At 48.9% G+C, this 26160-nt stretch overlaps 2 protein-coding genes across 8 annotated transcripts in view; one reads left to right on the forward strand and one right to left on the reverse strand.

The window, feature by feature from the left end:
• TRPM4 (transient receptor potential cation channel subfamily M member 4) overlaps window positions 1-3997 on the forward strand; it is a 38110-nt gene extending 34113 nt beyond the window's left edge. For 2 of the 3 annotated variants that reach the window (XM_047709967.1, XM_047709969.1), the window contains 5 exons: window positions 2364-2557; window positions 2820-2952; window positions 3132-3204; window positions 3299-3404; window positions 3631-3997. In XM_047709967.1, coding sequence (XP_047565923.1) covers window positions 2364-2557; window positions 2820-2952; window positions 3132-3204; window positions 3299-3404; window positions 3631-3635 — 511 coding nt within the window. In that variant the 3' untranslated portion in view covers window positions 3636-3997. Of the gene's footprint in view, window positions 1-2363; window positions 2674-2819; window positions 2953-3131; window positions 3205-3298; window positions 3405-3630 lie in introns of those variants that run through there. The other variant, XR_007123752.1, reaches the window with a different exon arrangement.
• A 5394-nt stretch (window positions 3998-9391) lies between these two features.
• LOC125088363 (orphan sodium- and chloride-dependent neurotransmitter transporter NTT5-like) lies at window positions 9392-25872 on the reverse strand. 5 transcript variants are annotated; one of them, XM_047709369.1, is made up of 12 exons: window positions 25850-25872; window positions 19696-19999; window positions 19375-19532; window positions 19142-19268; window positions 18814-18866; window positions 17805-17915; window positions 17358-17599; window positions 12122-12308; window positions 11549-11750; window positions 11275-11434; window positions 10653-10818; window positions 9392-10438 (listed from the first exon to the last, which is right to left on the reverse strand). In XM_047709369.1, the coding sequence occupies exons 2-12, from the start codon at window positions 19913-19915 to the stop codon at window positions 9950-9952; spliced, it is 2115 nt and encodes a 704-aa protein (XP_047565325.1). In that variant the 5' UTR covers window positions 19916-19999; window positions 25850-25872; the 3' UTR covers window positions 9392-9949. The 5 variants fall into 5 exon arrangements, with proteins under 5 accessions (XP_047565325.1, XP_047565324.1, XP_047565320.1 ...); XM_047709368.1 differs by having other exon boundaries at window positions 11275-11416; window positions 18814-18992; XM_047709364.1 differs by having other exon boundaries at window positions 18814-18992.
• Between the last annotated feature and the right edge of the window lie 288 nt (window positions 25873-26160).

Here is a 26160-nt window from a genome sequence, read left to right on the forward strand (position 1 = left end):
TGCTGAGCAGAGAGCCTGATGTGGGGCTCGATCCCAGGACCCTGGGATCATGACCTGAGCCAAAGGCAGAGGCTTAACCCACTGAGCCATCCAGGCGCCCCTTTCCTGTTCTTGATAATCCCCTTTGATGCACAAAAATTTAAAAATTTTTTATTTGTACTATTGGTGTCGTATCTAAGGACCCATTTCCCAATCCAAGGTAATAAAGAGTCACTTGTATGTTTTATGGTTTTAGCTCTTATATTCAGTTTCTTGGTCTGTTTGACTTAATTTTGGTATATGGATGTGATGTGGGGCCCAACTTCGTTCTTTTTGCACACAGAAATCCCATTGTTCCAGGTCTCTTTGTCTAAGAGACTATTTTTTTTTCCATATCAAATGGACTTGTCACCCAGGGACATCTGGGTGGCTCAGTTGGCTAAACGTCTGCCTTTGGCTCAGGTCATGATCCCAGGGTCCTGGGATGGAGTCCTGCATTGAGCTCCTTGCTCAGAGGGAGCCTGTTTCTCCCTCTGCCTTCTGCTCTCCCTGCTTGTGCGCACTCTCTCTCTCTGACAAATAAATAAATAAAATCTTAAAAAAAAAATTAGTTGGCCATTAGCCATTGTATTAGTTTCCTGGGGCTTCCCTAACAAAGTAACAAAAAGTGGATGGTGTTAAGTAACAGAAACTTTTCCGTCACAAGGTCTGGATGCTGTAAGTCCAAAACCAAGGTATGGGTAGGATTGGTTCCTTCTAAGGGCTGTGAAGGAGACTCTGTTCCCTGCCTCTCTCCTACCTTCTGGCAGACTGCTGGCAGTCCTTGGCTGGCAGACGTGGCAGTGTTCACTGCAGGTGTAGAGAAACACAACTGATTTTTGGTTGGTGATCTGGTGCCCTGCAACTTTGCTGAATTTGCTTATTAGCTCTAGTAGCTTTCTTTTTTCTTTTCTTTCTTTTTTTTTTTAAAGATTTTATTTATTTATTTGACAGAGCGAGATCACAAGTAGGCAGAGAGGCAGGCAGAGAGAGAGGAGGAAGCAGGCTCCCTGCCAGGCAGAGAGCCCAATGTGGGGCTCGACTCCAGGACCCTGGGATCATGACCTGAGCCGAAGGCAGGCCTTAACCCACTGAGCCACCCAGGCGCCCCTCTAGTAGCTTTCTTGGGATTCTCTGAGATTTTTGATATATAGGATCGTGTCATTTGTGAGAAGAAATAGTTCGATGTCTTCCTTTCCAATTTGGATGCCTTTTATTTCTTGTTCCTGTTTAATTGCTTTGGCTAGAACTTTCAGTACAACGACAAAGAGCTGTGGTAAGAGTGGGCATCCTTGTCTTGTTCCTTATTTTAGCTGAAAGCTTTCAGTCTTTCTTCATTGAGTATGATGTTAGCCGTAGGTTTTTCATAAGTACCCTATACCCATGTTGAGGAATTTTCCTTTTAATCCTATCTGATTTCTTTTTTTTTTTTTTAAACCATGAAAGGATGTTGGGTTTTGTCAAATGCCTTTTTGTGTCTCTGCCACTTGAGAGGATCACGTGGTTGTTTTTTTTCTCTTTTTGTCCTATTACGGTGGTGTATTATATTGATTCTTGTATGCTGAGGCACCTTTGCATTCCTGGGGTAAATCCCACTTGGTCATGGTATATAATCCTTTTACTATGCAGCTGAAGTAGGTCTGTTGGTATTTTGTTGGGGATATTTGTGTGTGTATCCATAAAAACTATTGGTCTGTAATTTTGCTTCCTTGTGTTATCATTATCTGGGTTGGTAATGCTGCTGGCCTCACAAACTGTTCTCTCCTCTTTTTTTTGGAGTTTTTTTGGGAGAATTTGAGAAGGCTTGGTGTTATTTACTTATTTAATGTTTCATAGAACTCATCGACAACAACATCTAGGCCTGGGATTTTGTTGTTGGGACATTTTTGATGAGTGATTTAATCTCTTGTTCTAGGTCTTTTGAGATTTTCTATTTCTTCTTGAGTCAGGTAATTTGTATGTTTCTAGGAATCTGTCCATTTATTTCATTTAGGTTATCTGATTTGTTGGTGTACAGTTGGGATAGTGTTCTCTTATAATCCTTTTTATTTCTGTAGGGTTCATAGTGATGTCTCCATTTTCATTTCTGATTCTAGCTATTTGTGTTTAGCTGACTTTTGAGCCTGTCTATAACCTCTACCCTAATTCCTGACGTTGTCTCCCCTTGACCCCAGACATCTCTTTGCCCTCCTAATCCAGCTCCTAATAAATGCATCCTGTAATACCTCTGACCTTAATGATTCTGACATCTGCCTGCTGCCTTGGACTTCAAACATATTGTCTAATATCTAACCTTCATCTGCCCTCTTTGACCTCTGGTGACCCTTGACCTCTCCTCCCCACAGCGACACCTTCGGCAAAGTACAGGGAAACAGCGACCTCTATTGGAAGGCTCAGCGCTACAGCCTCATCCGGGAATTTCACTCTCGGCCGGCGCTGGCCCCGCCCCTTATCATCATCTCTCACGTGCGCCTCCTCATCCGGCAACTACGCAGGCGTCGGTCCCGCTTGCCGCCCTCCCCGGTCGTCGAACATTTTCGTGAGAGCGGGGTTTGATGCGAAAGGGAAAAGCACAGGGGTCAGGCCCTGGAGAGAAGGAAGAGCACGGACAGGCTGCGGGAAGATGGCCGGGAGCGCTACGTGGGCAAGGATTAGGTGGTTGGGGGGGGCAGGTGTTAAGTATTAGGGTGTGGCCTAGACCTGCACAGGGCGTGGTCTGAGCGGCTCGCCCTGGAGGCCTTGGTGGGGCTGAGCCGAGGAGGCGGCAGGCCCTCTGACTCTGCCCTCACCCCCCCTGCCAGGGGTTTACCTCTCCAAGGAAGCAGAGCGGAGGCTGCTGACGTGGGAGTCGGTGCAGAAGGAGAATTTCCTGCTGGCTCGAGCGCGGGACAAGCGGGAGAGCGACTCCGAGCGTCTGAAACGCACTTCGCAAAAGTGAGGGCGGGGCTTCCTGGGGGGGAGGAGGGAGGAGCCAGGCTCCAGGTGGAGCCCGAGTGGGGCGGAGCCAGAGTGTTGGGGAGGAAGGCGGGCCTGCGGGCGTGGGGCTTCCGAGGTGGGCGGGGCTAGCGGGCGGCGGGATTGGGTCTGATGCCCTTGGTGGTTGTGGGTTGCAGGGTGGACACAGCCTTGAAGCAGTTGAGGCGGATCCGGGAGTATGAGCAGCGTCTGAAAGGGCTGGAGCAGGAGGTGAGGACTCCCGGGCCAGGCCGGGGGCGTGTGGCCAGGGTAGGGGGGTGGTGTGGGTTCTGGTCTCTTACCCTCTGTCCCTCCCGCTCCCCAGGTGCAGCACTGTAGCCGCGTCCTGGGCTGGGTGGCTGACGCCCTGAGCCGCTCTACATTGTTGCCCCCAGGGGGGCCGCCGCCACCAGCCTGGTCTGGGCCTAAAGGTCAGTATTGTGGGGTGCGCCTGTGCCTATCCCTGGCCTCTGTGGTCACCACCGCACATTCTGGGGCTTTTGCTCCTCTATCTCTGAGTGTTTTTCTCCCGCGCGCTGCCTTTCCCTTGTCCTGGGGTGCACTCTGTTTCCTTTGGGCTTTTCGTGCTTCCTTCCTGCCAGCCGCCCACGTTTTGTCGTCTTCTCCATCCCACCACCTGTTCTCTCTTCCCTCCAGACTGAGCCCTGCTGGCAGACTTCAAGGAGTCGTCCCCACAGGGAGTGTTTGCTCCCAAAGTCCTAGCTGGTCCTTCACCCTTGCACCGCGTGGCCTTGTCTTGCACGTGGGCCCCACGCTGGCGGAGGACCACGGAGCTGCTGTCAGGACCCCCTCAGGGAGTGTTATCCACTGCGAACCACCCAGGCCCAGCTCCTCCCAGAACCCGTCCGACTCCGGGAGGCTCGGCCTCGAGCCCAGGCACTGCTCTTCTGAAGGCGCTGCCACAGCCCGCTGGGCGGGAGAAGGCTGCGGGGTCGTGGGGTTCAGGGATCACAGATCCCACCTGCAGCCCCCCACACTGGGGAAATAAAGCCATTTGAGAGGAGTGAGTCCAGTGCTTGATTCCTGAGGAAATGGCGGTTATCTAGATCCTTTTGCCACGGGGCTGGGGCTGGGTTTGAGGTCTTTGGTCAGTCTGTTGCTGTATTTTAGATAATCTCCAGGTCTGTTCTCCGCTCCCAGGTCCACTCTGCCTGTCTGACTCGGCCCAGCACCTCTCATGTGCGCTGTTTGGATGGTTCTCACTTCAGTGGGACAGAAATCCCAGCCGTCTGCACCCCCCGTTCCTACTTTCCAGTGGAGAAAGAACTCAGTGATAATAAGCAAATTATTTCCTGGAGTGGGGGTGGGTGGGAGCTGTGTACATCTGCTTTGGCAAGAGGGGAACAGATGATGCAGATTTGAGTAGATAACTGCAGAAATGTCTTTAAAGAGTCTAATTAGTGGGAAATTGCAGGCCACGCGCACATGGAATTGAGGCAAATGTGCATCATTATCCATGCAGTTTAACTAAACCCATAACAAAGTAAGCCGGTAATGACAAGACTGAACTGATAGCAGTTATTAGTTAAATAGCAAGACAACCACCAACAACCACCACATCCAGAAATCACAACCAAAACATCCTTCCTCCAAATTGGAGGAATTCCAATTATTTGCCACTTTGGGTGCAGAGGAGGTCTGAAATACCGCCAAGCGTTCCAAGTGTTGTGTGGCATCTAGATTTCTCTGGAAGATGCCGAATTAATTCTCTAACCCAAGTCATAATAATAATATAAGTGACAATGGTGGCAATATTAATACTGTTTGACATTTAAAAAATTCGGTTGCTTACTGCTAGTATACAGAAATACCGCTGATCTCTTATTTACTGACGCGTTCTGACTTTGCTAGACTCTATTAGTTCTAGTACAATTTTTGCAGAGTGGGGTTTTCTCTGGATACAGTGATGCCGTCTGTAAGAAGAGGCAATTTTATTTCATTGTTTCCAGTTGGTATATTTTTTTAAATCATGGTAATATATACAGGATACAAAATTCACCATTTTAATCTGTTAGAAGCGTGCGACTCAGTAGCATTTGGTACTTTCACAAAGTTGATCCGTGATGACTACTATCCGGTTCCAGAAGTGCTCATCGCTCCACGTGGGAACCTTGTACCCACATAGCACTCATTGCTGCGGCTTCTCTCCCCCCAACGCTGGCCTGGACCACCATTCTGTTCTCTAGCTCTCCGGATTTGCCTTTTCTGGGTATTTCATATAGATCGAATCATCACGTGTGGTCCCTTGTGTTTGACTTCTTTCACTTAACAGAATGTTTTCAAGATTTATCCATGTTGTATGAGAACTTCCCTCCTGCCTAGGACTGAACCCTACCATAGTATGGATACATCACTTTTATTTTATCCATTCATCTGTTGATGGATGTTTGCGTGGCTTCTACTTTCTGGCAATTGCGAATAATGCTGCTATAAACGTTCACGTACACGTTTTTGTTTGAACACTGTTTTCAGTTCTTTTGCGCCTAGACCTAGAGTGGAAATTGAGGAGCTGCCAAGCTGATTTTCACAGCGGGTGCAACATCTCGTGTTCCCACCAGTGAGGCAGGAGTTTCCAGTTTTCTCAAATCCTCCACAAAACTTGTTACTTTGCCTTCTCTTTGGTTATCAGTATCCTGGTGGGTGTGAGGTGGTGTGTCATTGTGGGTTTGATTTACATTTCCCTAGTGACTGAAGACGCCGAGCTGCCTTTCCTGTGCTTAGTCCGCCATTCGTACATCTTTGGAAGGAATGATGTGTCAGTGATGGCCTCTGTCTAATCAGTCCGCTAGGAATGGGTGGGCCTTGAGGGAAGATGAAGATGAAGGCCCGGCTACCCAAGTCACCATCTGAGGACTGCCTGGGCTCAAACAGACGTTTCATAGTTTAGGAAAAACACATGGTTGGTCCCGAAGCTTCTAACTATAAAGAAGGTCCAGCACGGACCAGTCTTCATAGCTCTTACATGCCTCGCAGGTGGAAAATTTTGCTAAAGCTGATGCTTCACGACTCAAGCATGTTAGACTTCTAGGTCCATGTTCCCCAAGAAGGAAAGCGCACACCTGACTTCACTGATGCAGCACACAGTGGGGGAAGGAAGCCCAAGTGACCCTGTTTGGTGGGGCCTTTGGGCTAATGCATGCGATGTGCTGTTTCGGCTTCTCCTATTGAGTGTATAATTGATGTTTCGTGTGTCCATACTGTGAATGTCCTCCAAGTGTCGGGGGATTCTCCCATCCAGAGACTGGAGCATGCGTGGTCCTCTCTAGAACAGCGTAAAGAAACAACAGGTTCCCGGGCGCCTGGGTGGCTCAGTTGGTTAAGCGACTGCCTTCGGCTCAGGTCATGATCCTGGAGTCCCGGGATCGAGTCCCACATCAGGCTCCCAGCTCCACAGGGAGTCTGCTTCTCCCTCTGACCTTCTCCTCGCTCATGCTCTCTCTCACTGTCTTTCTCTCTCTCAAATAAATAAATAAAATGTTAAAAAAAAAAAAAAAAAAAAAAAAAAAAAAAACAGGTTCCCAAAAGGAGAAAGAAGAATCCGTTTTCCCGACTTCACGGCCGCCGCAGGACCCAGGGAGGCCAGTTCCCAGTGCCACAGCGCCACCTGCCGACACAACCGCCGCGAACGCCGCTTTTGCGGAAAGGCTGCTGTTGACTCCTCGTCAGCTCTCGGATAGAGGAGGCCCCGCACGGGGAGGTCTCCTAACTCTCTAGCCGTACATCTGCATTTTAGGGTCCGTCAATCTGAACTTGACAACCAGTAAGGTCTGAAATGGTTAAATGTAAATGGCAGATTCGAGAGCAGAGCTGCCCTGGTCCTCGCGTTAATCCGTTTTGGAATTGAAAGCGGCAGGAGCCCACCAGAAGGAACTGTCCCCGCCACCGGCTCCGGCTCCGGGGCTGGGGGGTGGGGTGGGCTCCATTTACGAAGGTTCCCCTAAAGCACGGCCTAGTTCGCTGTTGGGGCAAAGTTAAAGGCTGCTGGTATCCACTGGGCTGCGGCCGCCACCCAGCCCCAACGCCCCAACCCTGGAAGACAGATGGAAGTTTAGGGACTTTCTGTTTTCCCTACTCTCCACACGCATCTGGTATTATCGACTGTCAGTTCCTCAAAAATCCACTCAGAATACATTTCTGACTGTTTCTGTTTCTGACAAGCTTTCTCACGTCCCGGTCCACACACCTTGGGCAAGTGGTTTGGCCAGCGAGTCTGGGTGTTGCCAGAGCGGCTTCATCTCGCCCAGACTGTCTCCTGGATGATGACTGAGGCCGAAGCGGGGAGGGAATTACAAAGACTTATTTTGAAAATTAAGGATTCGGGCCCCTGGCAGTTCTTGGGTCACCCTTGTTTCTGCTGGACCGGCTGGGTGGCAGCCTTGCCCGATGCCGGCCGACTAGGGAGTCCAAACCGAATTCTGCCTTAGCCACCGGCATTTTCTTGTTGGCCTGACGCGGCCCCAGACCAGGTGTCGGCAAACCACAGCCCGTGGGATCCTCTGGCCCTTGAGCTAAGAATGACTTCTACATCTTTAAAGAGTTCTGAAAAACAAATAACTAACAAAGAGTATACAATAGAGACCCTGTGTCCTGCAAAGCCAAGAATACCACCTGGCCCCTTACAGGAACGTCTGCGGACTCTGGTCTAAGCCGCAGCTGCTACCCGAGCGGCTTACCTAAGCCAATGGAACGGCCATCCTGGCCAAGGTCAACAACAGAACCCCTCGCGCATGCCTCGAGACCTCATAGCAGGGGCTCCAGAGGCTTCCACTCCCCATCCACCAAGACTACCAACCTCCCTCCACACAGAGGTCGCCTCAGATGTCCTTGTTTTCCTCTCCAAGCTTGGGGAAGCACCTCGGATTGGGGAATGGAGGTCACATGCCAGCACCGTAGCCACAGGGGCCAAGAAGTGGTTAACCTGGGGTTAACCTGGTACAGAAACGAGAAAGAAAAGGATCCCAGACTAGGAACCAGAAGACCTCAACTCTATTTCCACCTTAGTCGCGGACTGGTTATCTCAGGGCCTTTCTCTCTCTCCTCGAGCCTCCTGCGGTATCCACCGCCCCGGAGGCTGGAGGAGCCCAGCAAAGGGCCTGTCTGTGCCTTGTCTAAGTGTTAACCAAGGCAAGGGGGCACGGCTTGCAGCCCCTGGGACAGTGTCGCGCATGCCAGGCCTCCCCACCCCTCCAACCTCACACAAAAACAACGACCTTAGGGCTAGAGCCCTGTGTGGTTTAAGGCGCATCCTCTCCACTGGTCCGCAGCTCACCCTGCCGGGCTCTTCCCATACCTGGTTCGTGGCGGCCCGTCCCGCCTCTGAGAGGGGAAGTGACGCACAGGTGAGGGAGGGGAGACCAGGTCCTCTCCCCGCAGCCGCGTCAGCCCAGACCCAGCGTCCCTGGAGAGTAAGGTGGAGGCAGGAAGCCAGGAGGTGCGAGTCTCGGACGCGTGAAGGGCCTGCGAGCTTTTCTGCCTGTGACCTTTTCGGGGCTCTCCAGGTTGGGTTGTAGAAGCCATTACACTGGGGAAGCAGGAAGAAACACTTAGAATTTCTACTCACAGCTACTTTTTTAACGGAAATAAGCAAAACGAATTAAGCTTTACCGAGATGATGTAGAACAACAGTCGTTCGTGAGTAGATTTTCTACACATGTTGTGGGGATATTTTCTCAAAAAATTGTCACCGATAAGGGAGTGTGATAAGCAATGTTGAGAGACCTCTGAGGTAAATAAAAGGTGTGAATGGGCAGGCAGAAATTTGGGAGGTGATTCGGAGCCAGAGTGGGCGGCATGGGAGCTGGCATTGATTCTCAAGGTCATGGTCTTTGGGGATGGGGAGTTACCCAGGAAGATACAAAGAGGTGTGGCTTCTAGAAGGTGCCTCCACCCCCTGAGCTGCCTTAACTCCATTTGGTGTTTGAAGAGGCAGGGCAGTGTTACCTATTCCCGCAGACAACCCTAAGCAGCTCTAAGTTCTCTAAGAGTCCTTGGTCCTGAGCCCACAGAAACCACGTGACCTACCTCCCACTGCCCAAGTGGGTGAGCGACTCTACCCCAAGTCAGAACGAAGCATGATAGCTAGACGGGACCTATCTGCCTGATGCGGCTTCAGGCATGCTCCCCTCTTGGCAGAAGTGACAGGATAGCGATGGGACACATTTAGTAGTATGGCCCCCGAACCACGTTAGATTTAAGGGTTAACACACTTTCTGGATTGAGTAATACGGATTGCTGCGAAGCTCCCCAATGGGTTGTCTCAACTCCAGAACAAGGAGGAACACAGAAACCCCATAAACCGTGTCCCAGAGGGAGAGAGAGACTGGGGTCACCAGACCGGACTCTCAGGTCACCAGAGGTTGCTGATTTGGAGGGTATATGGGTAGGAGGAGGCTGACAGAAAGAACACAGTGCCCACAGCCTGTGCATGGGGTCTCAGCGGATCCATTTACTGACTTAGCATTATTATCCCAGCCCACTCTGAGAGGGTAGCCCTGGAGAAATCAGCCCCCCACCTCCCACCCAGAGATCCAGTTTGGTGGTGGAGTTTGGGGTTTGGAGAGAACACTGTCTATCTCCGTGATAACGGGAAAGGCTGGGTCCTGGCCAGTGCCACGAAGCCCATCCCCACTGTGCCAACACGGTACTCCCCACTCACAGGGAGAAAGGAGGAACTAGGTCCAGCCCTGTGAACGGCTGAGTTGACTTCTTGGTCTGAATTCTCCGACCTCAGAGCAGAATGTTCCACTTAGCAGAACTGGTATTCTTCCAGGAGAGGAAAGAGCTCCTGAGTTGTCCATTTCTTCCCAAGGCCAAATGAGCGGTTGATGGGCACGATTCCCATCTACCCCTCCCCCTCCTTTCCGGCAGAACCCATTATTTCTGTAGTAAAATGGGGGCTCATGCCGCCAGTTGTTGGACAGATTCGCTGCCTTGGGAAGAGGGGTGGCGCCACCAGTTACCGGACAGAGTTCCCGTGCTGGTTTTCGTCTTTGGTCTTCACGTGCTGGTCACTGTTGTCTACGGGTGTTAAGGCTGGGCTCACCTGCCTTGAGACCGGAAGGCTGAAACTCCTCGTGGACAGTGTGGACGTCTGCGAGTTCATGACAGGCAGGCTGAACCAGGAAGAGCTCTGGCTGCTCAAGGGCAAGTTGAACCGCCACCACGAGTTCAGGTTCGGCCCCCTAGTCAAGGACAGGCTGCGCCTCTTGGAGGAGCTGTCTTTGTTTCCCTCCTGGGACTTCATGCCATGCTTAGGCCAGGGCTTGGGGGGCACCAAGGGTATCTTTTTGGACTGTAGCTTTTCAAAGGGGTCAGAAGCAATGTGGTCCTGGAGGTACCACCAGTGTTGAAGCGGGTAGATGGGGATCGGCAGGAAGGCGAGGACGCTCAGGAAGGTGACCCAGCTCAGGGTGCCCTGCAGGTAGGGCTGCTTCACCTCGTGGCTCTGCGGGCAGAGAGAAGGGAGCAAGGTGGAGGAGGAGGGGGCTGTTAGGGGATTTCAATCCATGTGACGCTGGAGATCAGGTTCCCTAGGGGCTGGGAAGCTGGCTAAAGGGTCCTTGGGGACGGAAGGAGCCCAAACCTAGGACCCTATGGAATGGGAGATCAGAGGAGGGGTGCCCAGAATGCGGGCAGGAGGCCAGGGAGGGGTATCTCACCATACTGCTGTTCCAGGCAATGTAGTAGGGGGGTTCCGTCTGGTAGAGCTGCATGAGGCTGATGGTGGTCAGGGCCAGCAGCCCAGGCAGTGTCACATAGCACCACAGGACAGTGAGGAAGGACCACAGCAGGCGGCCCAGATCACCGAATATTTCTTCCCTGACCCTGGGGTGGGGGCAATGGGCACAGATGTCTAGAAGGAGCCCTCCTCTGGCCACCAGGACCTAGAGCTCTGGGTCTGCCAGACCTCTGGTTCTCTCACCAGTTCTCAACTCGTAGGGGCTACCAAGTCCTGCTGGGCCCTCCCTGAGGCTGGGCCCTAGATCTGGTCTCCTCATGGGAGCCCCCTGACCCAAGTGCCGGGCTCCGGCCCTCTGCCTTCAGACTATCCCATGTGGCCCATGGTAGGGGAAATTGAGTCTCCTGCTTTCTGACTACTCTTTATGTCAGCACCCACATGGTTGCCCTCAGATCACTCCCTCCTTCACCCCATGCTATTAGCTAGACCCCCCCTGCTATGGGACAGAGAGAGCAGACCATGACCCCCCCCCCCCCCACCGCCCCATCCTCAGAGACCTGGGATGGGCCCTGGCTGGGTAGATCCCAGGACTTGGACATCACCTCCTAGCTCCATAGATCCAGGCCAGCGCCACATTCTGGAAGGCCACAATGATGATGAGGGTCAGCGGAACCAGGCAATCATCAAACAAGGACATTACGTAGCTGCCAGCGTGACTGGTGAAGATGAGGCTGCCCAGAAAACCTCCCAAGCAGACAAACACTGTGGCAAAGGCAGGTTTGGCCACACTGAGGTCTATGTGCAGGGGTGGGCGAGGGGTCAAAATGAGCCCAGGAGATTGGGATGGCCTGGGGAGAAGGGTGAGAATCCATATACCTGATAGCAGCTTGGGATACCTCCTGAAGATGGAGATGGAGTTCTGGAGGGGATAAGTAATGCTTTCCAAGATCCTTATCAAGGTGTTCAGCCCTGTGATGACCAGGGTCAAGAAGAAGAGGATGGCCCAGAAAGAGGCGCCAGGGAACAAGGAGACGGCTTGGGAGAAGGCTGCAAATGCCAGGCCGGGGCCCTCCATGAACTGTGGGGGAGAAGGGCTCTCAGGCAGTGGTGGGTCTGGATGGGGGGAATGGTGCAGTGATCGATTAGCAATGTCTGTGTCGGGCAGAGGAAAGACACCTAGATGGGTGAGCGGATGGCAGAATGCTGAGTGTCTGCTGGGCTGTGTGAGCTTTACCTCCCAGGGCCTCAGTCTCTTCCTCTAACAGACTGGGATCCTAGGGTTGATGTGAGAATTAAAGTCAAGTGACCACTTAGCAAAGACCCTGGTACATACGCAGTGGTGGTGGAGACATGACTCTGTTGCCTGTCTCCGGCGATGCATGGGGTGGCCCCCAGAGGGCACTGGGGAAGGACACGTTGGGAAGTACCCTCCTGCGCCTGCAAACACACCTTTCCCTTCTGCGTCTTGATGCTGCAGGATGGGGAGAAGCGGATGATCTGGTTCTGGAGGTGCTGAGGGAGGTGGCTGATCCACTCCAGGTAGTCCAGCGGGGGCAGGAGCAGGATGTCCTCCGGGGGCTTGGCATCCTGAGGCAGGACGCCCCTTTTTATCAGTTTCATCAGCTTTGAGACGCTCCTGAAAAGCAGCAGAGGCCAGGAAAGATGGTGACCAGGCTGCCCCCTGCCCCCCTGTGCAAACCAGCTGGGGACTGGAGAGGAAGCGAGCGGCCCGAGGTGAGCGCAGCTGGTTAACAAGGGTCTGGAAACTCACCACATGGACGTAGCGTGAACTGCCCTGGTTGTCCCCCTAAGGGACAGAAGCCCCTTCTGCAGTAGCTAAGATTCCTCAGTGTTACGGGTTGAAAACCGTTCCCCTGCCCCGGCTACATTCTTACGTTCAAGTCCTAACACCGCCCCACCCCCACCGCCGCTACCTGAAAATGTGAAATTACTTGGAAATAGGTTGTTACAGAGGTAATTAAAGACGAGATCACCCTGGGTGGCCCCGGATCCAATATGACTGGTGCATTTATAAAAAGGGGGAAAGTCGGGCACAAACACACACACAGGGAGAAGCCACGTGCAGAAGAAGGCAGACGCCTACAAGCTAAGGAACACCAGATTGCCTGCAAAGCACCAGAAGAGGCACAGGACAGAGTCTCCACCATCGTCCTCAGAAAGAACCAACTCTGTCAATACATTGATCTCAGACTTCTGCCTCAGAGCTGCGAGAGGACAGATTTTGGCTTTGGCCACGCAGTCTGTGCGACTCTGTGATGACAGCCCTAGGAAGGAATACACTCAGAATCTCTCTTTTTGGACCTCAGGTTTGGAGTGCTTCGATAATCAAACACAATTGTTCTCCTCAACCAGCAGAGAAAAGTCTGTTTAAACTTCTCCCTCAAAGTCTGAATTTCACTCTTTCTTTCATGCTTTCAGCTACTCTCATGTGTTTGACTAAAAACATTAAATATGGATATTTCTTTGTAAAAAAAGAAATCTATGGGTTTTTATTTTAAACAACATGTGGCTTTCTTCTGATGGGTGTGAGTGTAGATTTCTTTCCTTTAAAAAAAAAGATTTTATTTATTTATTTGACAGACAGAGATCACAAGCAGGCAGAGAGGCAGCAGAGAGAGAGGAGGAAGCAGGCTCCCCGCTGAGCAGAGAGCCCGATGTGGGGCTCGATCCCAGGACCCCGGGCTCATGACCCAAGCCGAAGGCAGAGGCTTTAACCCACTGAGCCACCCAGGCGCCCCAATATATGGGTTTAAAAAAAAAAGATTTTATTTACTTATATGACACACAGAGAGAGAACACAAGGAGGGGGCGCGGCCAACAGAGAAGCAGGTTCCCCGCTGAGCAGGGAGCCTGATGCAGGGACTCTATCCCAGGACCCCGGGCTCGTGCCCTGAGCCAAAGGCAGATGCTCACCTGCCTGAGCCCCCCAAAATGTATGTTTTGTGTGTCATCACTTGAGTGTCACTGTGTTTTGGTTTTCTGTTTCTTACTTTTCTTCCCTCAGTTTTTCTGGCAACATCTCTATATTGCTGAGTTTGTTGTTCCTGACTGCCGCCCTCTGCTGCATTTGCAACCTGCATTTTATACTCTATTCCCCAAATAATGACCCCGCTCCCTGAGATGACAAAGTGCCACAATAACCATCCATTAGCAGGGCTTGTGTAAGGACTTCTCTAGGATACACACTTGGGAATGGGGATCACGGGGCCATAAATACTGTGCTTAATTTAAGGAAATGCTAACAGATCCTCAGCTGTCCTCTGTTCTGATTAGAAAACACTAATAAAGCAAAACTCCACCCTTCCTTACCTAAAGAGAGAGTAACCTATAGCCTTGCTACTCTAAGTGGAAGCTCCATGGAGGGGCAGCATCACCTGGGAACTTGTTAGAAATGCAGAATCTTGGGGCACCTGGGTGGCTCAGTCATTAAGTGGCTGCCTTTTGCTCAGGTCATCATCCCAGGGTCCTGGGATCGAGCCCCACATTGGGCTCCCTGCTCAGCAGGAAGCCTGCTTCTCCCTCTCCCATTCCCTCTGCCTGTAGTTCCGTCTCTCTGTGTCTCTCTCTGTCAAATCAATTTTAAAAATCTTCCAAAAAAAAAAAAAAAAAAGAAATGCAGAATCTTGGGTTCATCCCAGACTTACTGACTGATCTAATACTAATTCATAATACCCACTGCAGTTTGACAAGCTCTACATAATGAAGGGCGAGGGGCTCATGTGGCAGTTCTTCTAGGGCCACACTAACACGATAGCCACTAGGCACATATGGCCATGTCAACTAAAGCTAATAAAGATGATAAAAATGAGGGCACCTTGGTGGCTCACCAGTTAAGCATCTGCTGTCAGCTCAGGTCATGATCCCAGGGTCCGGGGACTGACCACTGCATCAGGCTCCCTGCGTGGCAGGGAGTCTGCTTCTTCCTCTGCCCCTCTCCCCAGTGTGTGGTCTCTCTCAAATGAATAGATAAAAATTTAAAAAATGATATAAATTGGGGCACCTGGGTGGCTCAGTGGGTTAAAGCCTCTGCTTTCGGCTCAGGTCATGATCCCAGGGTCCTGGGATCAAGTCCCACATGGGGCTCTCTGCTCAGCAGGGAGCCTGCTTCCCCCCCTCTCTCTGCCTGCCTCTCTGCCTACTTGTGATCTCTGTCTGTCAAATAAATAAAATCTTTTAAAAAATGATATAAATTGAAAAATTCAGGTCTTTGGTCACATTTGCATTTTTTGGCCATGTTCACCACATGTCGAGTGCTCTGGCTACTTGTGGCTGGTGTCTACGACACTGGATAGTGCAGGTATAGGAAGTTTCTGGCACCACAAAGAGTTCTACTGGACAGTGCTGCCTGAGGAGGTAACGGTTCTCATTGGAATCAACCAGAAGCTTTTTAAAAAACCAACCCATTTCTTATTGAGCTATATCAGAGAAAATAAAAAGCACAAATATTAAATATTCACTTCAGTGAGTATTGACAAGTCACCCAATCGAGATATAGAGTATTTCCATCACTCCACAGAATTACTTTGGGCCCCTTTCCAGGGCATTCGCTCCATTCCAGAGGCCACTACGGATTTCCATCATTGCACATTCATTTTGCCTACTCCTAGATTTCATATAGATTTATACAGTGTGTACTCTTTTCTGTCTGGCTTGTTACATTCAGTATAACATCTGACATTCATCCATTCATCCATGTTGGTGTGTGCATCCACAGTTCATTTTTATTTGTAGTTAGTACTCCATTTGTTGAATGAATGTACTAAGGTTTGTTATCTGCTCATCTCCCGACAGACATTTGGGTTGCCTGGAGTTGTGGCCGTTACAAATAAAGCTAAAGATTTCCTGCCCTAATTCTCTCTCCTCTCCTCACCTCCTGCAACTCCAATTATACATCTATTAGTCCTCTAGGTCACTGGGGTTCTTCAGTTTTTCTCATTCTTCTTGTCCTTTCTGTCCTTTACTTTGTAGAACTTCTATTAACCCGGTCCTCAAATTAACTGATCCTTTATTCAGCTGGTTCCAATCTAAACTAAATACATCCAGCGAAACCTTGTCTTCATCTACTTTTGACTTCTAGAATTTCCATGTGGTCCTTTTCTAGATTTTTCTGTATCTTCCCTAAAATATCCCCATGGCTTCCATTGTATTCATCTTTTCTCTTAAATTCCTTAACATATTTATAATGGCTATTTTAATGTTCTTGTCTGCTGATTCTAATGTCTGGATGGTCTTTGGGTCTTCTTTTTTCTCTTGGCTATGGATTGTATTTTCCTGGGTTTTGGAATGTCTTGCGGGTTTTAATTCCATGTTGGACACTGCGTAGAGAACATGTTATTTGTTTTATTTTGTGTAGTCTCAATACATTTAAGCCTTTTATTCCAGGAGGCAGCTAGATGAGGGCTATTTATTTTGAGTTTTCTAAGTACTGAGGCGAGCTGGGGCGGGGGAGCAGTTTTAATTAGTTGAGTTTTTTCTCTGCCTTCAAATGGGATCGAGGAGGTCTCACTTTGCCCTCGAGCCATCCCTCCAACTTCCTGCATGACCCCCTCCTCCTGGCGAGGACTAATTTCTTTGATGTTGTCATTATTTGGATTAGAGTGGGCTGGATTGTTAGCTGTAGATGTTTTTGGTTTATCTATGCATTCAGCTCCAGTGGGCCCACAGATCTGAGCACCATGAGACCATGGATAGCTCATATGCTTGCTAGCCCTGTCTCTGTTGCAACTTCTGCCACTTCTCCAAAACAATTCCTAGATATAGAAAGGAAAACTATTGTGTTGAGCAATTTATTTGTTGGGGGCTCGTTGTGATTCCAAGAACTACTGACAGCGCATCCTGTGATAAAATGCTTGCCTGGTTTCTTATCTGAGCAAAGTCTCTCCATCCATGACAGGCCTGTGCCTCCAGCCATGTGCCCCCAGGTCAGGCATTTACCCCCAGGTATAAAGGCATTCATGGCTCTTTGCTCACTTATGATGAACTCATCACTCTCCAGTATTTAGTTCCTTAAAGCTCCTTTGTGTCCACTGCTCTTCAGTAATGTTACAGGAAAGTATTAGGGTGTGGTTTGTTTTTTTTTTCCATTTTTAACATTGCTGTATCAAGGAAGCATGGACTTTTGCAGCCTTCAACATCCTAACTGGAAGAGAAACTCCACCTTGGAGATTTAAAAAAAAATCCCGGTGCCTGAATGTACCCCAGATCAAGTAAATCAGAATCTCTGGAAGTGAGACTCAGGTGTGTGTTTTCTAAGGCTCCCCAAATGAGTCCAACATGCAGCTTAGGCCAGTAACCACTGATTGTGGCTCAGAATTCTGTAACAACCTCCTTTGTGAGTTAAATAATTGATTTTGAAATCTTCTTTACAACACTTGCAATTTCTGGAAGCCTTCTGACAGTCTTGTCTCTGGGACTGTTTTCTTACCTATAAAGTGCTGGCTATTGGAATATTATAATTTGCCAGTTTTCTCTGAGAATATGTTATTATTACAACTATTATGGCAGGCGAGAATTCTACCACTGAACCACCAATGCTATTACAACTATTATGATTGTTGTTGTTATCATTATTATTGGAGAGGTCTGAGTCTGAAGGCCCGTGAAGCTGGGGGATCGCTAAGGGAAGGAGACCCCCTATTGGACCTACAAAGCTGTAATTACTCACTTTTCAACACAGGTGGGGCCACTAGTGGTGGCCCAGAACCCCAGCACAATAAAGATGATGGATGTGACCAGCAATGAGGTCCCCAGATTGACCAGGGCCATCAAGGAGGCCACCTGGATATAGTTGTCTTCTCCAGCCTTGTAGGAGGAGAAGTTGATGGTGGTGCCCATGCCCAGGCCCAGGGAATAGAGCACATGGCCTCCTGCCTGACGCCACAGGTCCAGGGAGGCCCAGGCTGAGAGCTGTGGATGGGGATGAGAGAGAGAGAGAGGTTTGGGGTTGAGCTTGAGAGTGGACCCATTGGTGAAGTGGAAGAGTGATGAGCTGGGGTAAAGAGCAGGGGGATGAGGAAGAGGCTGGGGGCAGAAAGGAAGACGTCGGAGAAGGGGAGTCACTGAAGGACTGGGGAGTTGGGGGAGGGACAGGGTTTGGAGACCCCAGCCTTACCTCTGTGGTCACCATATGTCTGAGGCTGGCAACGGCACCCTCCAAGAAGAGACTTTGGATGAGGAAGCAGAGGAGGAGGATGCAGGGAAGGAACACCGTGAACACCAGGATCTGGCCAGGTGGGTCAGGACAGAAACCGGAAGTCAGGAGAAGCGGGGATGGGGGCGGTTCAGAGGCAAGCACTAACAGGGAACACAGGTCAGCAGGAGGAGAGATGGGCATGAGCTGGCTTAAGGTGGTCTGGTGGAACAGGAGGGAGCCGTAGGAGGATTATTCTAGGGAGACAACAGTGTTGTTGGGGGGAATATCCGCCAATGAGCTGCTCCGAAGTGAGGGATGAGATCCCAAGTAAAAATGGTTTTGATTGGTGGGGCGGCTGGACGTCATTCACTTGTTGGCCTGGGTTTCCGGTCTGTGCCTGAGTTAGGGCCGCATGAAACAGCATCGTAGGTGATGGGGGAGGAACCCCAGCTGAGCAGAGATTTTCACACACTGAAATGAATTTTCCACGTAAGGAGAATATGATGCAGGTGCCAGAGGCACGGGCTGGAAGTATGGATTGGAAGAAAATAAATGGGAAATTCTGGACAGGAGCCGGTGGCAATCAGCTCTTTCAGGGATTAACAGGCGCTGTTAACGCGCAGGCAGGTGCAGGATGCAAGGCTCACGGGGAGAGGCCGCGGTCTGCTCTGGAAGGTGCCCACTGCTATGCCTTGGGGGTGTGGGATGGTGAGGAGCGAGCTGGGTCAGTACAAAGCCCCATTCCGGCCACGAGTGGGAGGGAAGTAGTTCTTTGTGAGACAACTGGTGGCTGCCACAGCTTGGGGAGAGTACGGCACCTTCCTCAGGACCTGGGTGGTGGAGCCAGTCCTCTAGGAGTGGGGGAGGGTCACGGGGATTAGAGAAGAGGTGTCAACAGGAAGGAGTTGGACGGCGTCGGGGCAGGAAGCCGGATACTTGGATTTGCAAACGTGAAGGGGTAGAGGAGTCTGCGGTCAGGGTGGCTCACCAGCACTGAAGTCTTTAGCCCTGTGATCATGATTAAGAAGAGGATGCACCAGGCTGCAAAGATGCCCAGGGTGAGCTGCATGACGAGGGTCTCGACCCCTTCCTCAATATGGCCTGAGGCACTCAGGGTGCTACGGTACCAGAAGTACTGGTGGGACACCGTCCGGAGGCAAGAGAGGTCTGGGGAGCACGCAGGCGCTTAGGCACCGCCTCACTCGGTGTCTTGGCCCTGCTCTTTGCCCCCTCTTTGGGCTCTCATTCCCCATCTCTTGCTCCCTGGTGCCCTTGCCTCCCGTGGCCCTGCCGGCCTTTTCTCTCCCTCTCCTCACCAGTGACATTGATGGTCTTCACCAGTGGGCACTGGTTCCAGGGCAGGGAGTTATCGAAGGAGTTGCCCAGGTAGGAAATGCTCCAGGTGATGATGACACTGTGATACAAGCTTATCAAGATGCACACCTAGGGGTGGACACGGTGGGCCTGAGGGACAGGATGGACAGAGACAGGGGAGCTGGACACCACAAGGGCTGAGTGGGAATGCCTCTTGGCTGGGCCCCTCATTCACCAATATGCTAGCGTATCCTATGCCGCCCAGCCAGGGGACGAGCTGCTTCCAGACCCGGATGTTGTCCACACGCAGCCAATGCCCCATGATCATCTCCATGTATAAGAGGGGAATCCCGAACAAGCAGAGCATGAAGAAGTACATCAGGATAAAGTTTCCTGAAGGAGGGAGCCAGGAGCTGTGATCAGGCAGCCAGGAGTCCCGGCCCCCCTCCTCTTCATCCCCTAGAACTCTCTCCACCCTGCACCCAGGACCCAGGAGTCTGGGCTCCAAGCCTTAACACTCCTTCCCGAAACTCAGGACCCGGGCCCCTGGCCTCACCTCCTCCATTCCGATGACACAGGTAGGGGAAGCGCCATACGCTGCCCAGCCCAATGGAGAAGGCCACCTGCATCAAGATGTTCTTGGTTCGTTTCATCTGAGCAAAGTAGTTTTGGGTCTTGGTGGCCAGAATCTCCCTGGCTGTGAGCTTCCAGGACGGTAATGAGGAATTTCTGGGTTGTGTGTAAGTCTTTTCTTCTGAGAGTTCAATGGACCCCATGACTTTCTTCTTACAGGCCAGCCTGAGGGAATCTTGGGGTCACCAAGAAGAACCGACTTTAAGGTCTTTGTCTCAGAGACCAGCCTGTAAAAGTTCAGGACAGCAGGGTTTTAGAGCAAACAAAGGGACAGAATTTAATTCTTGGTCCTTCTCACTGGTTGAACAAATAACTTCATCTCTGAGACTCAGGTTAGTTTTTTTTCCCCCTCATCTAACAAATAGTCGAATTTCAAAATATTTAATAACTGTTACAGTGTGAGCACCAATCGGGAGGACATTCCAGCACTCAGGCTCCTCTCCTTTCTCTTTCTGGTCTATTTGGCCCAGCTAATGCACACAGGGCTCTGGGCCAGCAGTTCTCAAACCTATGATAACCACAAAACCTCAAAACACACAGACTCCTGCCTTTCCATCTGCCAGCCTCACTCTTCCAGACTGATTCAGTAGATCTAAGGTGGAGTCTAGAGGATTGGTAGAATTCGAAAGCTTCCTTGGGGTTCCATTTCAGGAAAGGCAGCATAAAGTTTCTGTGGAACCATGCCTCTGTGACCATGGCCAAGAAAGAAACATTTAAGGTCTTTGGAAATTGTCCTAAGGGCATGCAGCCAATGAAGAAACATTTATTCAAGAAAATCTGGTAAAACTCACTAAGAACAGTGAAGAGTCAGTGGCATTGGGCCCGCAGCCTGCTCCCACTCTCCTTCCTCCTGGCCTAGTGCTATGGAAACTCCACAGGGTTCCCCCTCTCCCCAGATCACACTCAGAGGCTACGTCATTTTTCCAGAAAGGGCAGACCACCAGCATTTCGCATTTCTTTTTGGCGACGTGTTGCAGACACTAAATTTCAGGCAAGTGTGGTACAAGTGAAAGTCAGGAGCACCCTTCTACTCGCACATGAGCCCAGAAATGTTTCCCAGAAGAACTAACTTCATTTGAAGCAGAGTCTGAGGAAGTTGAAGCCTGAGGGCTAAGGGCACGCTCAAAATCAGCGGAGGTTTTGGTGGTAGCAATTGAGAGGAGGCTGGTAACTTCATGAAGACATAAGGTAAATGGTTACATACGAGACAGAACTAAGAAAAGAGACAGGTAAGAAGATCCCTTCTGGGGTCAGAACAAACCTCAAACGTTGAGTTCAAACACTACTCCTAGAAAGTAGACTGAATTTAATTGCATCACATTGTGGAACAATTTGTGCATCAGACCATTGTCAAAAACAACAGAGTCATTGGCTGGAAATTCATGGGTCCTAAAAATGAGGACGCAATAAAGACAGAGTTTTGTCATCAGAAGCCCTGTGGCACAGGAAATACTACAGTAGATTCCTCTGTAAGAGGGGACATTATCCTAGATGGAAGGTTAGACGTGCAGAAAGGAATTGACAGTAATGAAAACGTAAGTCTGTGGATAAAATGGAGACTGCACAGGAACACAAACAGTAACATCTTACTTGGTATTAATTAAGTAAAGAATAAGAATTACATGACATCAAAGATTCAGAGGGCGGCAAATGGAATAGAATTACAAGTACTTTGTGTTTTCCAGGAAGGGGATAAAAGTACTGCAAGTAGAGATGCAAGCCCCCGCTGACCCCACAATCCAGACATAGGGCTCTGAGGGGCTTCTGACCAGAGTCACAGGGCCCTTAGCTACTGTTGAAGGAACCTGTAAAATTGTCTCAGGATATACCATCAAATTATCTCTTGAAAAGTCTGTGGGATGCTGTTCTGCCCACGATAACAAATCTCACGGGTGGTGATTGCAAGAAAATATAATAATTTGCAGCTTAGCAGTAACCACAGGATGTAGAACTTCTGTCTTTGTACTCTAGAGATGACATCACTAATGCAGTCTGCCCAGAGTGGTTTCCAGTTCCGGGGCCCTAAAGCAGAGCAACCACGCCACAACAGCTGCACTGAAACCAGACAGGAACATGCCAGAAGGGACGGGATAGTCAAGGAAGGGAATAGAGGGGCGTCCAGGTGGCTCAGTCGGTTAAACATCTGCCTTCAGCTCACATCATGATCCCTGGGGTCCTGGGATTGAGCCCCACATCGGGCTCCCTGCTCAGCAGAAAGCCTGCTTCTCCCTCTCCCTCCTGCTCTGCCTACTTGTGCTCTCCCTCAATCTCTCTGTTAAATAAATAAAATCTTTGTTTTTTAAAGATTTTATTTATTTATTTGACAGGCAGAGATCACAAGCAGGCAGAGAGGCAGTCAGAGAGAGAGGAGGAAACAGGCTCTCCGCAGAGCAGAGAGCCCAATGTGGGGTTTGATCCCAGGATCCTGCAATCATGACCTGAGCCAAAGGCAGAGGCTTTAACTCACTGAGCCAACCAGGTGCCCCAATAGATAAAATCTTAAAAAAAAAAAAAGAAAGGGAATAGAGTTGACCCAATCTTTAATTAATCAATCATGATCTAAGACCCTGAATTTTCATCCTTTAAAAACCCTTGCTTGCAATGACATCAGATAAAGGCCTACTATCTGAAATCTATAAAGAACTTACCAAACTCAACACCCAAAGAATAATCCAATCAAGAAATGGGCAGAAGGGGACGCCTGGGTGGCTCAGTTGGTTAAGCAGCTGCCTTCGGCTCAGGTCATGATTCCAGCGTCCTGGGATCGAGTCCCGCATCGGGCTCCTTGCTCAGCAGGAGCCTGCTTCTCCCTCTGCCTCTGCCTGCCATTCTGTCTGCCTGTGCTTGCTCTCTCTCCCTCTCTCTCTGACAAATAAATAAAATAAAAAAAAAAAGGGGGCGCCTGGGTGGCTCAGTGGGTTAAGCCGCTGCCTTCGGCTCAGGTCATGATCTCAGGGTCCTGGGATCGAGTCCCGCATCGGGCTCTCTGCTCAGCAGGGAGCTTGCTTCCCTTCCTCTCTCTCTGCCTGCCTCTCTGCCTACTTGTGATCTCTGTCTGTCAAATAAATAAATAAAATCTTTAAAAAAAAAAAAAAGATGACAGCCAAATGGCCAACAGACACATGAAAAGTACTCAACATCACTCAGCATCAGGGAAATACAAATCAAAACCACAGTGAGATCCCACCTCACACCAGTCAGAATGGCTAAAATTAACAAGTCAGGAAACGACAGATGCTGGTGAGGATGCGGAGAAAGGGGAAACCTCCTACACTGTTGGTGGGAATGCCACCTGGTGCAGCCACTCTGGAAAGCAGGATGGAGGTTCCTCAGAAAGTTGAAAATAGAGCTACCCTACGACCCAGCCACTGCATTACTGAGTATTTACCCTACAGATACAAATGTAGTGATCTAAAGGGGCACATGGCCCCCAGTGTTTATAGCAGCAATGTCCACAATAGCCAAACTATGGAAAGAACCTAGATATTCATCAACAGATGAATGGATAAAGAAGATGTGGTATATATACACAATGGAATACTATGCAGCCATCAAAACCCCCAAAATCTTACCATTTGCAACAAAATGGATGGAACTAGAGGCCATTATGCTAAGTGAAATAAGTGAAATCGAGAAAGATAATTATCATGTGATCTCACTGATATGAGGCATTTGAGAAACAAGACAGGACCACAGGAGAAGGGAGGGAAAATGGAAACAAGACAAAACCAGAGAGGGAGACAAACCATAAGAGACTCTTAATTTTAGGAACAAACTGAGGGTTCCTGGAGGGGAGGGGTTTAGAGGAATGGGGTGGCTGGGTGATGGACATTGGGGAGGGTATGTGCTATGGTGAATGTTGTGAATTGTGTAAGATGAATTACAGACTTGTAACCCTGAAATAAGCAATACATTATATGTTAATTAAAAAAAAAAAAACACCTGCTTGCAAGCTATTGGGAAGTTTGGGACTTTTCACCATTAGCTCCTGGTTCTCCTGGGTGGCACCACACCAGTAAATTCTTGGTGCCAGTTTTTATTGGCTTGTTTAGCATCAGGTGGACAAACTCTCATTTGGTTCGCTTACAGTACCAATAAACATTATCTGATAAAATGTATGCATAATTATTATCTAGGGGAATCCTTAAAAGAATAACAAAAATGTTGGGGCACCTGGGTGGCTCAGTGGGTTAAGCCTCTGCCTTCAGCTCAGGTCATGATCTCAGGGTCCTTGGATTGGACCCCGCATTGGGCTCTCTGCTCAGCAGGGAGCCTGCTTCCCGCCCCCTCCCCCCCGGCCTGCCTCTCTGCCTACTTGTGATCTCTCTGTAAAACCAATAAATAAAATCTTTAAAATAAATAACCAAAAAGTATAATTTCTAAGCTATAGGAAAGAGAAAAATAGACTAATAAAAACAAGGAATGCACGAAGAATTCAAGAGAAGAAAAAATAATATAGATTATATATGACAGGTACAAAATATCTCATTAAATGGTAGATTTAAACCTAAACAGATCAGGATTTGTGTTAAATGTAAATGGACTGGGGCGCCTGGGTGGCTCAGTGGGTTAAGCTGCTGCCTTCGGCTCAGGTCATGATCTCAGGGTCCTGGGATCGAGCCCCGCATTGGGCTCTCTGCTCAGCGGGGAGCCTGCTTCCTCCTCTCTCTCTGCCTGCCTCTCTGCCTGCTTATGATCTCTGTCTGTCAAATAAATAAATAAATAAATAAAATCTTTAAAAAAAATGTAAATGGACTGAATGCTCCAATTAAAAATGAGTTTTCAGACTCAATAAAAAACCAAAGTAAGACTAAATGCTGTTTACAAGAGACATCTAAAATGTAAGATTTGGAGCCTGCTTCCCCCTCTCTCTCTGCCTGCCTCTCTGCCTACTAGTGATCTCTCTCTGTCAAATAAATAGTAAATAAAATCTTAAAAAAAATAAAATGTAAGATTTTGGAATAGTTAAAAGTAAAGAAGATGGAAAATAGTACTTCATAAAAACTCTACCCAAAAGAAAGCTTGTATAGCTTTACCAATATATTAATATATAGTTTTTACAAATTAAATTATACTATTAATGTTCACATATACTTAATATTTATAAATATATCAACATGTATTTAATATTTAAGGTAAACTTTCCAGACATAAAGAGGGAAATTTAACAATGATAAAAAGTTCCATTTGCTGGGAAGACATGAATTCTCAAATGTTATGCTTCTCCTAATATGACCTCAAAATGAAGGAATTTGATAGAATCTACTTATCTTAGGCATAACACATAAAAAGTAAAAATTCATTTAGGATATGGAAGATCTGAACAACTTAATAGTACATTTGACCTAATGAATGTATATGGATATGCACACACACACACATAACTATATTCAGTAACTGCAGAATATGTATTTTTAAGAACAGACTGAACATGGGCACCTACATGGCTCAGCTGGTTAAGCACTGCCTTCAGCTCAGGTCGTGATCCTGGGTCCTGGGATCAAGCCCTGCATTAGGTTTCTTGCTCAGCGGGGAGTCTGCTTCTCCCTCTCCCACTACCCCTCGCTTCTGCTTGTGCTCTCTCAAATAAATAAAATCTTAAAAAAAAGAATATGCTAAACAATTACAAAAAAATCAACCATCTTCTCTATAAAACAAATCTCAACAATTTCAAAGAATCACAGTTGCACAGAGTACACTTCTGACCACATGTAATTAAGCTAGAAATTTACAGCAAGAATTAGTTTTTAAGTTCCTATGTTGTGGGTGCCTGGGTGGCTCAGTGGGCTAAGCCTCTGCCTTCAGCTTGGCTCATGATCTCAGGGTCCTGGGATCAAGTCCCACATTGGGCTCTCTGCTCAGCAGGGAGTCTGCTTCCCCCTCTCTTTCTGCCTGCCTCTCTGCCTACTTGTGATCTCCCTGTCAAGTAAATAAATAAAATCTTAAAACAAAACAAAACAAAGTTCCTATGTTTGGATATTAAAAACCACATTTTAAAATAACCAATGGTTAAAGAATTTATTATAATGGACATCAGAAAATATTTTGAACAGGATGATAATGAAAATACTACATACCAAAACATGGGGGGGGTACCTCGGTGGCTCAGTGGATGGAGCGAGCAACTCTTGATCTGGGGCCTACACTGGGTGTAGAGATTGCTAAAAATAAATAAACAAACTTTTAAAAATGGGATGCGGGGCGCCTGGGTGGCTCAGTGGGTTAAGCCGCTGCCTTCGGCTCAGGTCATGATCTCAGGGTCCTGGGATCGAGCCCCACATCGGGCTCTCTGCTCAGCGGGGAGCCTGCTTCCTCCTCTCTCTCTGCCTGCCTCTCTGCCTGCTTGTGATCTCTCTGTCAAATAAATAATAAATAAGATCTTTTAAAA

Source organism: Lutra lutra, chromosome 17 (genome assembly GCF_902655055.1).
Source record: "Lutra lutra chromosome 17, mLutLut1.2, whole genome shotgun sequence".
NCBI classification, from domain to species: Eukaryota; Metazoa; Chordata; class Mammalia; order Carnivora; family Mustelidae; genus Lutra; species Lutra lutra.

Coding starts and splice junctions, on each gene's coding strand:
- LOC125088363 (XM_047709364.1), bottom strand. CDS start 19,915: ATGGGGTCCATTGAACTCTCAGAAGAAAAGACTTACACACAACCCAGA. Junction 19,533..19,695: donor GTGTCATCGGAATGGAGGAG/GTGAGGCCAGGG, acceptor TCCCTCCTTCAG/GAAACTTTATCCTGATGTAC. Junction 11,435..11,548: donor GTATCCCAAGCTGCTATCAG/GTATATGGATTC, acceptor CCTTTGCCACAG/TGTTTGTCTGCTTGGGAGGT.